Below are 18,159 nucleotides of genomic sequence, written 5' to 3' on the forward strand. Positions count from 1 at the left end.
CTACACAAATATATGGACCCAGATTTTAAGGGTGGTGGTAAAATGACTGCACTGACCGTTGATCTTGAGTAAACTGCATACAAAAATCAGGTGATCTCTGACGTGGATTTCACCTTCCCAGTATGGGTTTGGGCCTGACGCCAATCCATGGTGATTTCTGGGCATCCAGCAACAGTGCTGTCACCAGCAGGACAAGCAGCCAGTATTCTTGCAAAATACTAGCCAGGAAAAACGCACTGATTATCAAACTGTTCAAGATAAGTTGACTTAGAACATAACCTCTACCTTAAAATCTCCAATAATAATTAACACTGAAACATTTTAAGAATTAAATATTTCGATGAAAAGATGTGTAATTTTTAATTATTCAGAAATTTGGTGTGCCATATATATAAAATTAGTTTCCCTTCGCAGGACTAGTGATGTCTTTCAGTAATAATTATGAACAAAGGGTGTCAGTGAAAACTGTATTTGCACTTCATTCAGCATGATGTATCTTTTTTAGGTATTTCATAAGACCAAAAGACATAGGAGTGGAAGTAAGGCCATTCGGCCCATTGAGTCCATTCCACCCATTGAGTCCATTCCACACTTTAATCATGGCTGATGGGCATTTCAACTCCACTTACCCGCACTCTCCCTGTAGCCCTTAATTCCTTATGAGATCAAGAAATTATCTATCTCCGCCTTGAAGACATTTAACGTCCTGGCCTCCACTGTGCTCTGTGGCAATGAATTCCACAGGCCCACCACTCTGTAGCTGAAAAAATGCCTCCTCATTTCCATTCTAGTCTCCCCCCCCCCCCCCCCCCCCGACCCCCCGCCAATGGAAACAACCTCCCAGTGTCCACCCTTTGTAAGCCATGCATTATCTTGTATGTTTCTATTATATCTCCCCTCAACCTTCCAAACTCTAATGAATACAATCCCAGGATCCTCAGCTGTTTATCATGTTAGGCCTACCATTCCAGGGATCACCCGTGTGAATCTCCGCTGGACACGATCCAGTGCCAGTATGCCCTTCCTGAGGTGTGGGGCCTAACTAGAGCTTTATAAAGTCTCAGAAGCACATCACTGCTTTTATATTCCAACCCTCTTGAGATAAGTGACAACATTACATTCGCTTTCTTAATCATGGACTCTACCTGCAAGTTAACCTTTAGAGAATCCTGGACTAGCACTCCCAGATCCCTTTGTACTTTGGCTTTATGAATTTTTTTCACCATTTATAAAATACTCTATGCCTGTATTCTTTTTCCCCAAAGTTCAAAACCTTGCATTTGCTCACGTTGAATTCCATCAGCCATTTCCTGGACCACTCTCCTAAACTGTCTAAATCTTTCTGCAGCCTCCCCACCTCCTAACTTCGTATCCTCGGCAAACTTTGCCTGAATGCCCCCAGTCCATTCATCCAGATCATTAATATATGAAGTGAACAGCTGCAGCCCCAACACTGAACCCTGCGGGACACCACTTGTCACCGGTTGCCATTCTGAAAAAGAGCCTTCTATCCCAACTCTCTGCCTTCTGTCAGACAGCCAATCCTCAATCCATGCCAATAGCTCACCTTGCATACCTTGGCCCCTCAACTTACTCAGCAGCCTCCCGTGAGGCACCTTATTAAAGGCCTTTTGGAAGTCTAGATAGATAACATCCACTGAGTTTCCCTGGTCAAACCTACTTGTTACCTCTTCAAAGAATTCTAACAGGTTTGTCAGGCACAACCTCCTCTTACTAAATCCATGCTGAATTGTTCTAACGCGACCCTGCACTTCCAAGAATTTAGAAATCTCATGCTTAATGATGGATTCTAGAATTTTACCAACAACCGAGGTTAGGCTAATCAGCCTATAATTTTCCATCTTTTGTCTTGATCCTTTCTTAATCAAGCGGGTTACAACAGTCATTTTCCAATCATCTGGGACTTTCCCTGACTCCAGTGACTTTTGAAAGATCACCAACCAACGTCTCTGCTATTTCCTCAGCCACCTCCCTCAGAACTCGAGGATGTAGCCCATCGGGGCCAGGACATCTATCAATTTTTAGACCTTTTAGCTTTTCTAGCACTTGCTCTTTTGTAATGCCTACCATACTCAACTCTGCCCCCTGACTCTCCTTAATTGTTGGGATACTACTCATGTCTTCCACTGTGAAGACTGATGCAAAGTACTTATTAAGTTCTTCAACTAGTTCCTTATTTCCCATCACTAGCCTTCCAGCATCAATTTGGAGTGGCCCAATGTCTACTTTTGCCTCTCGTTTGTTTCTTTTATATTGAAAGAGACTTTTACTATCAATTCTAATATTACTAGGTAGCCTACCTTTATATTCGATCCTCTCCTTCCTTATTTTTCTCTTTGTTATCCTCTGTTTGTTTTTGTAGCCTTCCCAATCTTCTGATTTCCCAGTGTTCTTGGCCACTTTATAGGCTGTCTCTTTTTCTTTGAAACATTTCCAGACGTCCTTTGTCAGCCATGGCTGTCTAATCCCCCCCAGATAATCTTTCTTTTCTTTGGGATGAACCTCTGTACTGTGTCCCCAATTACACCCAGAAACTTCTACCATTGCTGCTCTACTGTCTTCCCCGCTAGGCTCTGCTTCCAGTTGATTTTCATCAGTTCCTCTCTCATACCCATATAATTACCTTTATTTAACTTTAACACCATTACATCCGATTTTGCCTTCTCTCTTTCAAACCGCAGACTGAACTCTACCATATTATGATCGCTGCCTCCGAAGTGTTCCCTTACTTTAAGATCTTTTATAAAAGTCTGGCTCATTACATAGCACTAAGTCCAGAATAGTGGGTTCCATCACAAGCTGTTCCAAAAAGCCATCCTGTAAGCATTCCATGAATTCGGATCCACCGTCAACATTATTCACTGTCTGCCTGCATATTGAAGCCCCCCATGATTACAGTGACCTTGCCTTTCTGACGTGCCCTTCCTATTTCCCGTTGCATCTTGTGCCCTGGGCCTGATCACTGTTGGGAGGTCTGTACATAACTCCCATTATAGTTTTTTTGCCTTTGTGATTCCTCAACTCCACCCACGCAGACTGCACATCATCTGATCCTATGTCATTCAGTGCCATAGATTTAATTTCATTCTTAACTAACAGGGCAACCCTGCCCCCTCTGCCCACCTCCCTGTCTTTTTGATAAGTTGTAAATCCTTGGATGTTTAACTGCCAGTCCTGAACCCCCTGCAATCATGTCTCTGTGATGCCTACCACATCATAATCATTGAAGATGATTTGTGCCATTAATTCATCTACTTTGTTACGAATACTACGAGCATTTAGGTAAAGTGCCTTAATGCTAACTTTCTTATTATTAGGGATATTGGAAATCATAAGATGTCCTAAGTTATCCTTCCTTTTTGCTGCATTCCTAGCCTGCCTCGAGCTTAAACCCACCTGTACACACACTATCCTGCTGCTTATCTTTCCATTCAACTCCATACTCTCTGTCGCTTTCGCTTTCCCTCCTCCACCCCCCCCACCTCGACTCAGAGGTTTTAAAGTCCTACTGACCACCCTATTTATCCTTTTCGCTAGAACACTGGTTCCAGATCGGTTCAGGTGGAGACTATCCAAACAGTACTGATCCCCCCGGTTCCAAAACTGATGCCAGTGGCCAATTTCAAAAGTGAAACAACGCTCATGAAGAGCAGGTTTTTGTCAGTGCACTGACTCTTGATTGATTGTATACTGGTCGAGCTGAACAGCACATACTCTGGAGTAGCGTTGAATCACTGACAGCACTTTCTGGATTTCAACCTTTTTCCTGTGCACATGCCAACTCTAGAATGGGCTGTCAGAGGTGTAATGATGTCGAATGCTAACAGTTTTGCAATCATCAGTAAACCTGGACCCTCTCCAATACCTTATCAGTCTCATCATTTTCACTCACCTGCCCCTGAATCCAACCATCACCCATTAATTCTGACTATTCCACTACTTCAAGCTCACTGTTTTCTTCAATGCTGCTTAAATTGTACCATGCTTCATCAGCATGTTATCTGTTGATCATCGTTGCGTCGTCAGGTTATTCTTTCTCCTATGTCACTTGCAGTGATTTAATTTTAGTTCACGTTCTTTTGATGCTCATCAGCAACAGGCAAAGGTTTTTGGAAGTGTAGCCTGGCTCCATGCTCTGAGCTGTGTTTTCTGATTCTGCCTGATTTTTTTTTTTCTGTCTCCAAGGAGTATTTAAGCTTCTCTCTGTATGTGATTTGTTTGTTTCCAAATCTTTGACACTTGTGCAGCCTTCTATAGCTCTCTGCCCCATGCACTGTCCCTCCAACCTAAATCCCAACCAGCAGCGAGTACTCAAATCCTCTTTGCTTTTGATGGTTCCTAAGTTTTCCAAGTGCAATGAGCATTTACAATTTATGCTGACTCAATCGTAAGCATTAATAATGTTTTAAATGTGCCCTATTAATAGTTGTAGCGATGAATAATGCATTTAAATTGCAAAACATTCTTAATTTTTCCCTCTGGCATATCACTTGTATCATCCCTTTTCTAACCTGTTACACACTGTGGCTGCTTTAGGCAATTTGTTTGCCAAAGTTTGCAGAGAGTCTACAGACTTCCAGCTCTTTTGTCCCTACTAACCACCTCAAATCTAAATTATTTTTTGCATTTCTTCTCAACCCCAATAAACATCCAGGCAGCAGCCCCAGCGAAATGATTATATTCCTCCCTTCGTACGCTTGTTGCCAGAAAATGCAGCCTTAGGTCCTTGCCAGCTCTCCTCACCACCTAACTCTTGTATGCAGTTTCCACAGGAAAATATTACCTATATCTTTCTGATCCCTTCTTTATCGCTATCTTTACCTGACATAGAAAAAGAAAACAGAAAGACAGCAACCGTAAATGAAGAGAAAGGGAATGAAAAATAGGTGAAACAGACAACTGAAGAGGAAGATAAGACCAGAAAAAGAAAAGCTGAAGAATTGTAATATCAAGTCCACATTGACCCTCCAAAGAGCATCCCACCCAGACTGTCCCCGTTTCTGTAACTCTGCATTTCTCATGGCGAATCCACCTAGCCTGCACATTCTAGATACTATGGGCAATTTAGCATGGCCAATCCACCTAACCTGCACATTTTTGGACTGTGAAAGGAAACTGGAGCATCCAGAGAAAACCCACACGGACACGTGAAAAATAGGCAAACTTCACACACAATCACCCAAGGGTGAAATTGAACCCTTACGTGGTGAGGCAGCAGTGCTAATTGTGATGCCCAAAGAGTAGAAATTTTAAAAAAATACAAATAGACCGCAGCATGCACCAGGAATAGGCCCCCTCCTCCAATTTATCATGAAAATTGCCATAAATGGCCCATTGATAGAAGAAGACTTGCACATTGAATATCTTTGCTGTAAACATTGCTGCCATATTGCAGCTAACCTTTGACGGAAAGAGCACAGCAGAGCAATGTATGTGTGTCAGCATTTAACCAGATCATTTACTTGACATTCATTCATTGAACTCTGTAGTGTCCAAGTAATAAATATTTTGCCACAATCTTTTGGTTAAAATACAGTAGTTGACTTGAATGAAGTCCCCACAGTTTGAAATAAAAACCTACATTTTATTTATGTCATCATAGTGATCCACTTTTGACAATTCTTTGATACCCTTGTATAATTTATTTCTTTGATTATAGAGGACAGCTGCCCTCAGCGCCAGCTCTGTGGAGGTAACCAAGCTGCAACAGAACGCATGATCCAATTTGGGCGAGAGTTGCAAGCCTTGAGTGAACAGCTTTGCCGTGAATATGGAAAGAATGCTACACACAAGAAAATGTTACAGGTTTTGCATTTGCTTCTATTTACTTTGAAAGTCATACCAGAGAGCCCCATTGTAAACCTCTGACTGTTAAAACAGAAGGACATAAATAGGAGCTGGAGTAGGCAGGTTAGCCTCTAGAGCCTGCCCCACCATATACTACATGATCATGGTTGGTCTGCCCTAGGACTGAACTCGTTTTTTTGTCAGCTCCTCATTGCCCACAACTCATCATTATTTCAAAATCTATCTACCTCCTCTTTAAATAATTGCAGTGATCTAACCTCCTTATAACTGTCTGGAATGGAGATTTCCAGATATTCACTATCTTCTGAGAGAAGGAATTCCCTTGTATCTCCATCTTAAATGAACGGCCCCTTATTCTGTAACTATGTCTCTAATTAGAGATTCCCTGACAATTGGAAACACGTCAATGTCCATCTGGTCAAGCGGGAATCTTGCGCTTGAATAAGATCACCCTTCATTCTTCATATCTTAATGAATAAGGCCCAACCTGTTTAGCCACTCTTGATTTCATCTCCGGAATCAGCCTAGTGAATCTCGTTTGATCTGCCTCCAATGCCAGATATTCTTTTTTAAAATTCTGTGACAAAACTCTCCATCATACACTCGGCCTGAAATGCCACCACCACCCTGTACTGTTGTAACAGGCGTTTAAATTGCAACCCCCTAGCAGTGAAGACGAAAATTCCATTCTGTATGTGGCTTCCAAAAAGTGTGTTTCCAAAGCAACACCAAATATTCGACTTCACTAACTGCACCTTATGAAGTACTTTGCACTCCCTACGAGACATCAAAGTTTAGAACCACAGTTAAAATGCCAGTTGATTTTTTTAGGTATTTTTAGAAACCATGCCTAATCTACTGTTACGCTTTGACTGTTTTACCATGGAGAGTTATTGTTGACTCAGTACAGCCACTGTGCACATGCAGCCACTGATATCACCTGGCAACAGGACTGGCCACAGAAAGTGTCTTTGTACATTGACATCACACCATTCTTTGCTGGTGAGGGTTAGTATTCAGTGAGAGCAAGACATAGGCCAGTGTCAATGGGTTTGGGTGGATTTACATTGGGAATAAAGGTGAGGGGGTCTGCAGTGGGAGATAACCTCCTTTTCTTTTGTTAGGTTGTGATTTGATGACTGGTGGAGAATTGGAAACCTGGAGGAGAATAGGATAGAAAGTGAGGCTGCTAGGATAAAATAAATTTTTTTTATTCTGTGTTACAGGCTATTTTATTTTACATTCAGGCTGCATCCTTACACTGGCAGTTGCTTCCCATCGCTTGAGAGTGCTTGAGCGTTTGCTTTATTTCTTCTGTTTCTCCCACCTAGAGGTGGCATTCAGCTCTGTCATTTTGCCACAGGACTTGGAAGAGGGTTGTATTTAAATAGCCTTCACACAGGCTCAGAAAAGCATTTGACGAAGTGATTTAAAAAGTTAAAAGAACTAGACTTTACAATATTTGGAAGATATATTCAAAAAATAAGCCTTTTGCTGGCATGATTAAATGTTTCGTGGTATTGATAGATCTCTCATCAGAAACCAGGCAGGTGTTGTCTGGCAAAAACCCTTTCTTCCGAGTTCTGAATGTAGCACATAAAACAGAGGTCAAAAGTACTCACTGGCAAACAAGCATTTTGGCCTGATGAACTACAATGGCAAGCTATTGTCAAATTTGAAGTTTAAAATGCAAAATGATTATTTAAATCAAGTAAGACAAGTCACTAATGGTGGAATATTTAAATGTTAATATTGTTTTCTGATGAACTAAATGAGTACAATTGTAACTATTACTCAGTTTGTTCAGTTTCTGTAATATTAAAGCAGGTTACATATTTGTATCTTGGCCTTGTATTTTAAGTTGTGCTGTTGTATATATTTCTCCAGCCGTTAGAAAGTCAGTTTAAGAAAGCGCAAGATAAAGTCAGACAAATCATTTAATCTACTTTATTTTATCATGAGGAACATACAGAGCAGTTGTTTGGATTTGGCTTAATCGAATTAGCATAAGTTGTCTTCATGTAAGAGTAGAAAATAATAAACAGGCTGTGCCTATCTATATTCGTGGATTACCTCGCTTGACCTAAACACACTAATTTCTAATTGCCCTTCTGTGTTGCAACCTTATGAGTTTGGTAAAATTATTTTTTTTTAAACTGGCTGTCTTCTGACCACTACGGAGGATGGCGTGTAGCCCTGCACCTTGAACCAGGAAAATCCAATATGATAAATATCGGTGCTGAGATAGAATAATAAATCGTGTAGGTTTTTTCTATTTTTGAACCTGTAAATACACTTTGCTTTGAAAAAACCAACCTTTAAAACTTTTTCAGATCCTTTTTAGCAAAAACATTAAAAATTCTCAAAAGCTGACGCCACCTTAGATCAGAGATAGTAGGAACTACCAGTGCTGGAGAATCTGTGATAACATGGCGTAGAGCTGGATGAACACAACAGGCCAAGCAGCATCAGAAGAGCAGGAAAGCTGACGTTTTGGGTCTGGACCTGAAATGGAAGAAGGTCCAGGCCGAAAACGTCAGCTTGCCTGCTCCTCTGCTGCTTAGCCTGTTGTGTTCATCCAGCTCTACACCTTGTTACCACCTTACATCAGTTGGATCATGAGATGTACTTGTGCATCAGAGCAGCACTCAATTCACTGCCTGTTTTACCTTTGAACATTGCTACATGGAGCTGCTAATAAAAAAAAATCTCGACTGAAGAACAGCATTTGACAATGCATGAAAGCAAATTTTCTGTTGCTTATGATGGAGATATATACATTTGAGAAGTAACAGGTAAAAGTTAGATAGGGAGGGAGGAAGCTTGACAGTGATGAACTTTCTCTTCATTGTTGCTGAAACAAAATTTGTTTTAATCTTTCTTCTCCAGGATGCGTTTAGCCTGCTAGCATACTCTGATCCTTGGAACTGTCCAGTTGGTCAACAGCTTGATCCTATCCAGAGGGAACCTATCTGTGCTGCCCTTAATAGTGCTATTTTAGGTAAGCAGCAGAGAAAAAAAGGTATTTTGTTTAGCTTTGCTTCCTGAAATGAGTCTAATTTCTACCACAACCACAAAACGATGCAACATCCCACACCCCAAAGGAAGACTGAAAAATGGTTCATGAATTAAAAAAACATGTTGGAGAAACTGAGCAGATTCAGCAGAATCTGTGGAGAGACTGAAACAGAGTTAATGTTTTGGGTTCAAAGGCTGTTCTTTGGAATACTTCCAAAGTAGAGTCATCGGACCTGAAATGTTTAACTCAGTTTCTCTCTCCACAGATGCTGCCAGACCAACTGAGTTACTCCAGCTTTTTCTCCTTTACTTCAGATTTTCAGCATCTACAGTATTTGGTTTATATCCGAAAGATGTCTCAACCTGGTATTGATTCGGGCTGTTTCTCTCAAAACCCTGCTGGTCTTGTGTAACATGTTATGTCTCTTACATATGTAAATCAGGTACTAAAAGCCTGTTTCGGACTTCGTTGCCCTATGAAATTACATGTCAATGAGTGGCTGTTTTGCTTCAGTTGGAAGTCTTGGTCTCCCATGTGATCCCCATAAAGTAAGAGTTTTGTTTTTGAGAAAATTATAAAATTAGTTCCTGCAGTGCTCGGAAGACCAGTTATGTTTCCATAAATCCACATTAATTGCAGTGATCCTAGATCCCTTTGTCACTCCACTCACTGACTGTCTTCCCAGGCCTCTTAATGCAATGAAATAATTGATTACATCAGCTATTTTAGTTCGTTGCAGGATAAGTGTTTGGCCAGGCCCAAAAGTTCTTGCCCTACTCTTCAAACATTCCATCTAAGACATCACATCTGAAAAACCATATATCCAGCAGTATGGCAGCACTCCCTCAGAGGGAAATAGTTATTGAATATTTTTTCTGACATTTTCCAAGCAATCTTCAAATCTCCAAATTAAATTGGGTGAGTGAACTAAAGTAACAATTCATTATATTGTCATTAAATGGTATCGTACCTGACCTGGCCTTCTGACGTGCCCCAATCTTGTTTGGGTTGCTGGTTTTCTGCTTCTTAGTAACCTCAACCTTTATACTAAGCTATGCATACACTAAATATCTGTTTTAAAAATGCTATCTGGAGAGTGGGGAAGCAGCTTTCTCAGGCAGAATCCAATGTTTTTGAAACTAAAATCAGCTGTTCTTATCTATGTTGCTGTCCAGGATAAAATATTTGCCTCAAATGTAAAGAAAATCAGAAGTAATCTGGTTATCCCCTCCTGTAAGTACATCTTTTGGGAGGAGGAAAGAGCAATTTAAAATGCATTACCTTAAATGTGATGAAGTGGAAATGACTGTGATCTATAGGGTTTGTTGGACTGTAGTGGTTATCATTGTACGAGATAAAACTGTTTTTGTTCTTTCTCATAAAGAATCTCAGAATCTGCCAAAGCAGCCTCCATTGATGCTTGCACTGGGCCAGGCCTCCGAATGCCTCCGACTGATGGCACGTGCAGGGATTGGATCCTGCTCATTTGCCAGAGTGGACGACTATTTGCACTAGCTGCTGTGGCAGTGGAAAGACCTCAAATACTGCCCCTCACCTCCTGTTCAAGACGTACAACAACCCCTCCCCTCTTGAAGACCATCGCACTGCCCACCAGACGGGTGCTGACCATTTTCCTTTCTTACCTGCATCCTTGTTACATTTTATCAGGTTACATGACTGAATGCATTGCATTTTGAAAGAGATCATGGGTGCAGTAATGCACAGTGCAAACGTAGCATATTTCTTTGATTTTTATTTAGTCACTGAATCACCAGTATTTAGCCCTGGAGGTTTTGTCCTGCGCTAGCCTCTATTGTTTACTGGTTATCATAGGGCTGTAACAAAACTCATGTATTTTGAAGCTTTAATACTTTACATTATTTAACAAGGCTGAAAAACGTCTTGGGTTTGTAGCAGCATTACCCGATGCAATTTTATTCTCCAGCATTAATCAGTGCTTCAAGTCCAGTCCCCATTTCCTTTGGCAAAAATTCATTGACACTCAAAAACTTTGATATGTACTATTGCCAAAGCTTTGAATTTTCCCTCTGTTTCACTTATTCCTTTGCCAAAAAAATACAACTCTTGGTTTGTTACAGCCCCAGTAATCAATCACATTTGGTTTACATCACCATGTTCTACCTGTGTATATTTGTGTGGAACAATGCTGCTCATCATCACTTTTGGTTTTGCTTTCCTTCCTTCAGCCTTTAGTTGCACAGCCATAGCTTCCACTTGTTTCTTGCCGGAGGTTTAACATCAAAACCCACAACATGTCAGTGAGTTCTGGGCGGCCTCCTACTTCAAGCTCCCGCATTGTACTCCACCAGGCCTTCCTTTTCAATAACAGTACCACCAATTCTCTAGGTCATTTGTCAGCAGCAAATACTGTTAGAGTAGGGAGGGAGGTAATGTTAGCCAAGGATAATATGGGTATAAAGCTAATAAACTTTAGGAACCAAGGAAACTAAGGCAAAGGCCAGTTCGGCAGTTGAAGTATACGTCTCTGTAGATATACTACACAACCTCCTTCTTTGGAAGGATTTACTAAATGTTTTACTATAATGCCTGTGGGAAAGTTAGTTGACTAGCGACTGGTTTTGTTGGTTTCTGATTATGACAACATGGTAAATTTCCAGCTTACAACTACGATGTTGTTAATTGAACAATCATCTCTGGGTGGGGAGGTGGCAGGCTGTGGGGGACGGGAGCCACTCTGATAGTTTGTAAGCTAGTAACCTTTCAATCAATCAAATTAGTCATGCCCATCTAATTAGCCCCACCTAAAAGCTACATGAACAAAATCATAAGATTACCACAACAATATAAGTCATCAAAGGAATAGCAGAATAACAGAACACCAGACATGAGCCAAGAGACTTAATATGCTGGAGATTCCTGTGGCTGCTGAGAATATCATAAAACAGCAATCTAACTACTTGGAATTCATCAGTTCTATATATAACTATACAGAGAGAAAAATGTTTCTAATTGGACAATTAGCAGTGACCATGAATCAAACAGATCGAGTAGTTATTCTAAATAGTAGCCTGTAAAATCTGAATAGGAACTGGACTGTGTAACTGCTTCATTGTGAGCTACATTGTGGAATTGTTCACTTAACAAGTTTGGATTGACATGTTAGCTTTTAATTTTTTTTCTAAGTGCAAATTGGGATGATGCTTTTGGGTTTTAATAGTTTTAAGAAAATAATACCATTACCTCCTCTTCTAAACGTATTTTGTGTTGGTGCTATTCTAAAACAGATTCACTGTGTCTTCTCCCAGAATTTTATGCTAAATTCAGTTCCTTTGTCTCTGAATTAAATTAGACATAGTTTCCAGAGAATTTCAAAGAGGAAGCTTGCATGTCTGTGTATCAGCACACAGTCAGACCTGTCCATTGTAGACATGATTGTAAAATAACACTGCTCGGAAAAACATGAGGTTTTATTGCCTGTGGATTTGCATGATCCTATGTTAATTTACTCGCCATCTTGTTGACTTGCCTAAGGGCCTGTAACAATGCTTCACTTTCAGAGTGGAATGAGGGAGCCAAAATGACACATGTAGCAATTGCAGGAAAGGATCATGTTCCTGAACACAATGTCAGTGGAAGATAGAACCACTTTTTGGCAATACTTGAAAATAAAACATGAAGGATAATGGGCAACTTGTGCAAGACCACTAAAGCATGTGAGGAATTGCCATTTCAAGGTTCAATTAATACAGTACCTTCCATTTTCAAGAGTTTTTGACATAGTTTGGACAATAAAAATTAGTTTTGGATCAATTAGACTTTAACGAACATCTTCAAAGAATTTAGTGATCAATTATAGGATGGTTTATTGCTAAAAACATACTTCCTCAGCTTTAGCAAAGTTGTCACTTGTTACCGATATGTTGCCTTTTAACTAGTAATAATTTCTTAAAATATTACAAATCAACGTTAACATTATAATGCAGTTACTTCTTTAAAAAAGGTTCATTGCATTGTTTATAATTGTTTCCTGTAATTCCCTCCCCATTCTCTCCCAGCTACAGTGGGCATTGTTCTCTGCCAGGGAGACCAGCTAGCTTTCCCAGGTCTCTGCATATTCCACATTAATTTGCTGCAGGGAGGTACAAAGAACTGATCTGGTATGATGTCTGACCTCCATTCAACTCAGCCAGTTCTTAAAGTTTGTAAAGTATGCAGTGCAGCATGTGACTACCCATTGCTGTGCTATATTGTGCAACATACGGGAAAAATCTCTATTTGTATTTGATGTTTACGGAGCATTTTGGTTATTGAATTTGATTGGGAATTTCAACATTGCATGTTTTTTCTTAAATGTACATGTTAATATCAAAGCACTTGTGCAATCCATAATGTTCAAGAAATAGACTTGTAGTTACAAGATCCCTGTTAATGCAGTGATGATGCTAAATTTCAGCTCACTGAGCTATCAGAAACCAGATATTTCTTGTCATCTATACATGCCATGCTTAAATAGCAAATATGCACACTCTCACGTACATGCCAATACTGCTGACACTGACACCACCCAATATTCAGATTTTCACCTATGTAACTGAGATAACTTGACCACTATCATTGTTTTTCTCTGCCACTGATTTCCTCATGAGGCCCCCTTGTTGCCTGCTTCAAGAGGATTTAAACACTGATGTTTTCAATGTAGCTTTGATTGCTTGACTGAAAATGTGACAGAGCCCATCACTTTGTTCTATCAAGTGCGACAGTGGTTAACAGTTAGTGAAATTTACCAATGCTACTCTGCTAAAGCAAAGCACATTTTCCCCACTGAAGCTAGGACTGATCTTGAGGGAATGAAATTGGGTCAGTGATGTGTGAAGAAAAATCCTTGAAGTCGTTTTCTGCATTCATGGAAATTACTGGCTTGTCCCTGACTGAGCCTGATTTTATCTGGACTCTGGCGTAAAAATAAATGAGGGAAGGAAGTGGTGCAATAAATCACTCGTCTGCAAGAATGACAAAAATTGCCGTAATTTTATAGCGTAATACAAAACAAATAAAGTTGCTAGTAGAGTTTTTGCAAAGTTTGGAAGCCATTATGATACCTTATCAGCTAGTTATCTTAGATACCACTGCAGGAAACACAAATCAATTTTGAATGATGGTCTCTAACACTGCAGTTTTGACAAATAAACATAAGTGTAGTATGAGTCACACAAAGTGATTTGAGGTTTGAGTTGCATTTGGCATTTTTATTTTCGGAATATCTGACTAAACCAATCTTAATTTTAGTTTTTGATAAGATTCATGGGGAATTTGGAGCTCTCATAAATTCAGCCTTCATCTTTTGGAAGCTTCTACTATTTAAATACATAAATCAATGTTGATTTTGCTTTTGCACTGATTAGACTTGCCTTAAAGTCAATGCCTTCCTTGTACTTGGATTTGACAGAGGGTTAATTAAAAGGAAGTTATATGGAATTGATCTTCAATCTGATTTTTTAAAATTAGATGACAGTTGTTCATCCACCATAAATGAAATAGATGTATATCATTTGATATTAATTAAGAGCATCATGCAGAAGACATTCTTCATAGATTTCCCTCTTCTGCTACAGTACATTCACTGATGTTACAGTGAAGCAATTTGTGCATAACCCACTTTCTCCCACTGGAGTGGAAGGGAATTTCACATTTGTTTCTACTAATTATTGAAGTATAGAACTTATGCGTTAATATTAGACTAAATTATGCCAAATCATTTGTAACTATTGACTTTTAAAGAGGTATAGTAGGTTCCAATTGCTGGATGGCCCAGTATTGCTGAAAAATAATGACTTTAAATAAACAAATAGTTAATAAAGAACCTCCCTTGAAAAATATGGGTTGTGGATGTTCCATTTAAGGTCACTTTTAATCCGATAATAAATCCAATTTAAGTGAACATTGCAGTTACTTTAGTATGAATTGAATCAAGGTAATATCTGACCACACTGTTTCAGATTTTTCCTTTGCTATTGGTTACAGGGATTAGTTCAGTCATTTCTCCTACAAAACCATGTCAATGAATTATGCTGAAAAAGATCAGCAATTTAGTTCTTTAAGAAAAAATATATAATTATTCAAAAAGGGAGTGTCATGTTTATAGCGTGTGGCCCAATAATGATTTCTAACTAACCTTGGCTGGTACTGCAGTAACAATATTTTAGCCACAGACGAAGTAGAAAATGGCGTACACAATGCAAGTAAATGTACCTTGTGTATATTCACTTGGCATCTAGCACCATTCAGTAACCAAGGAAATAAATAAAGCAATCACAACAACCAAAAAACTTGAACATTTTGCTTTTTGTCTTGCCATTTTAGCAGTAACTGCACAATGCATGTGCCATGTGTCTGAATATGAGGGTCATATGCTCCACTGAGCAGAAATGGAATTGAAATAACAAATCAGGATGTTCAATTGGCCAAATACGGAAAATGTTAGACAATAATTACTCAGTAAAAGAAACATTTTCTGCAATTACCCTGTTCCTCAGGTGCCCTCATGATTTTTTTGACTACGTTCCCATCCTTTTGAAAATACATTGAACCAGCAAGGGAAAGTTTGGTCAATTTCTGATGCTGGATAGCTTATGGTCTGCTGGTAACCTGCAAGTTGATATTACATCAGTATGCCCTTTTCTGGAGATCTAGCTAGACGTTGGTGGTCTTGAAATTTCATACTGACTTATTGGAGAACAGTTTTTAAAAATTATACCGGGCTTTCAAATAAATATTTCTTTTCTGACTGGCTGCTGATGATCTTTTTATATATAATGTTAATGCACTCGTCAAACCAGCATGTAATTGCTAAATTCTACTCAGCTTTCTCTTTCCCACTCCCCCTGCACCCTAGCCCCAATAAATCGGTGAAAAAAATTAAATAGAAAACCAATGACATTTAACTGTCCAGAGTAAATTAATTACCTTGAAAAGCCTAGAAAAAAGACATATTGTATTTAACAACATGAACCTGTATTCAGTATTGTGTAATTACAAATAGTTGAAAGAACAGCAATAGCTATGTTGAATACAGTGCAACTGGTTACACATGCAACCCAGTTGTTACTGTAAGCTGGAAAACTGTATTGCGTGAATGTGAGTGGAGGTGTCATAGTATATGACAAACTACAACCACTTTGTAAAACCATGTATTTTCCTTTCTCGAATGTTTTAAATGTCTGTCAATCAGTAGTGAGGTTGGTAATGTCACCTTAATGAGACAATCTAAATTTTAAAGTTTCTGATTTCATTTTCTAACACTCAGCATTGGAAACAATTTTAATTTGTCTATTGTCTCACTAACCTTAAGGCTGCAGTAATGTGCCATTTTGACTTTTCTTTCTAGTTGTATGTTTTCAATCCCACTGTCCCCCATGCAGCCACATTTTTTGCTGATTCGGGAGATAGTTTACAAACTCTGACAAGTTGAAAAAAGTGATATAATTTACCTCCTATCTTCTCTTTCTGCTAAATTTCCCAAATAAGTTCTGATTTTAGATGTAAACAGACAGTAGCTCAGAAAGAGAAGCATGCTGCAATTTAACAGTAATTTACATTTGCACTCTCACAAAACCCTGAGGTTAATGCTTTTGAGTTTGTACCAGGCACTTTGAAATATGGGAACAGGAGGTCTCATTTTTCCTGATGTGATGAAGTGTACTGAAGCATGGCTTTGATTTTTTTTGTGTATGCTCTTTTCCCTTGGTTGGGCTCTGCAAAACTAATGCTGATTTTTTTTTTAAATTTTTTTTAGAATAAAACAATACAAATTGTGTGACACTATTTAAAGACTTAAAAATTCTGTTAATCTAGTAATTCTAGTTTTGTGTACTTAACTGTGCTCAGCTTGAAACTATAGTCATTTTGTTTAACGGAAGGGAAGGGTGATAATAAAATTTTAAATTCTGTATACAGTATAAAATGTATACATTGTAATTTAATGATTTTCTTTTGTTGCTCCAACTCAGGTATGATGCATACAATTACAGCATGGAATGTGAAGCAAGTTGTTTCATTTTACCAACACAATACTCATGAACTAATTTCTGCTCCATGCTCAATATCAGTTTAGTTTTGTTATGAATTCAATAAATGAACACGCAAGTTGTGCTCAAGTACAATGGTTGTTCAGTTTGAGCATAGTAAGTATTTGTGAAGCAAAAATTACCCAGTACGAGCATGAACATTTGAGAAACTTTTAAAACAAAAGCAAAACTAAAAAAATGTACTAGAAATATGTTAAAACAAAATGTATTCTGTTGTATTTTGACAGAATTATTTTTATTAAAATACACAGTCATGTGCTAAACTGCTGTTGGATTCTTTTAGTATCTTCTGCCTAAAGGATTTTTGCAGCTGGTTGAATGCATGTTTTCACTGTTACAGTTTTAACCTATAAATAGCAAATTAGCAGCAGATTGCCAGTGTTGTTTAAATGAACATGCACAGCACTCCATTAAGGAAGTCAAAAGTTTGGTTAAACTACTTTTATTCTCGAAACCAGGCCCAAATCCAGAATGAACTGATGGGCTATATTACTCCTTGCTGTTCAGCACAAGCGTCCTGAAAGAAGTGTGAATTTACAGTCGACTATGCTGAGTTTCATGATTCTTTCATTTTGTTTTGTATTTTTATTACAGAATTAGCATAAAACAAAATTTGAAAAGTTATACATCGTGTTTCATATGAAGAAGTTAATTTAATCACTTCTTTAACAGTGAATGTAAACTTGCAACAGTTTTTATGTTTAATTGCTAAGGAAAGCTTGAAGATGAAGCAGATGGGATTAAAAGATGAGGGCAATGTGCAGAGTAATCTAGAGGTTTTCTGGCCTGCTGTGTTCCTCCAGCTCCACACTGTGTTATATCTTACAATGGTGATGCATTTGTTGTCCACGTGATGTGGTGATGCAGGTAAAATTCATGTTACACCACTGTGAAAGGAACTTTTCCCAGTTGTAACATGTTTGCATTGGCTCTAAAGATTTTTTTTCTGTGTTCTTGACAGTAGTTTGGCAAGCTCACTCTAGAAATTTAAGAGAATAAACTAGGTGCTATATCAGTGGAATATTGAAGCAATATTGCATTGCTATTAATGCCATCTTTCACAGGCAAGGTTAAAGCAAGATTCCATTTGGCTATTTTAAACAATATTTTCAATCTTATTGCATGCCTGGAATAAAAGCAGTAAGTACTCTGTCATGGCAAGTAACACTCAGCAAATCCTGTTAAAAGAACAGAAATAAGTTTCCATTCCTTTTATTGCTGTTGATAGAAAATACTCCCAAAATA

General features: G+C 38.7%; 1 protein-coding gene across 3 annotated transcripts in view; it reads left to right on the forward strand.

Annotated features, from left to right (window-relative positions):
- The window catches only part of ranbp10 (RAN binding protein 10), a 184,101-nt gene extending 166,937 nt beyond the window's left edge, over positions 1-17,164 (forward strand). For 2 of the 3 annotated variants that reach the window (XM_048547115.2, XM_048547116.2), the window contains exons 12-14: positions 5,681-5,826; positions 8,719-8,830; positions 10,233-17,164. In XM_048547115.2, the coding sequence (XP_048403072.2) occupies positions 5,681-5,826; positions 8,719-8,830; positions 10,233-10,363 (389 nt within the window). In that variant the 3' untranslated portion in view covers positions 10,364-17,164. The remainder of the gene's footprint in view (positions 1-5,680; positions 5,827-8,718; positions 8,831-10,232) is intronic. The other variant, XR_009446779.1, reaches the window with a different exon arrangement.
- The last annotated feature ends 995 nt before the right edge of the window (positions 17,165-18,159 follow it).

This window comes from Stegostoma tigrinum, chromosome 16 (genome assembly GCF_030684315.1).
Source record: "Stegostoma tigrinum isolate sSteTig4 chromosome 16, sSteTig4.hap1, whole genome shotgun sequence".
NCBI lineage: Eukaryota > Metazoa > Chordata > Chondrichthyes > Orectolobiformes > Stegostomatidae > Stegostoma > Stegostoma tigrinum.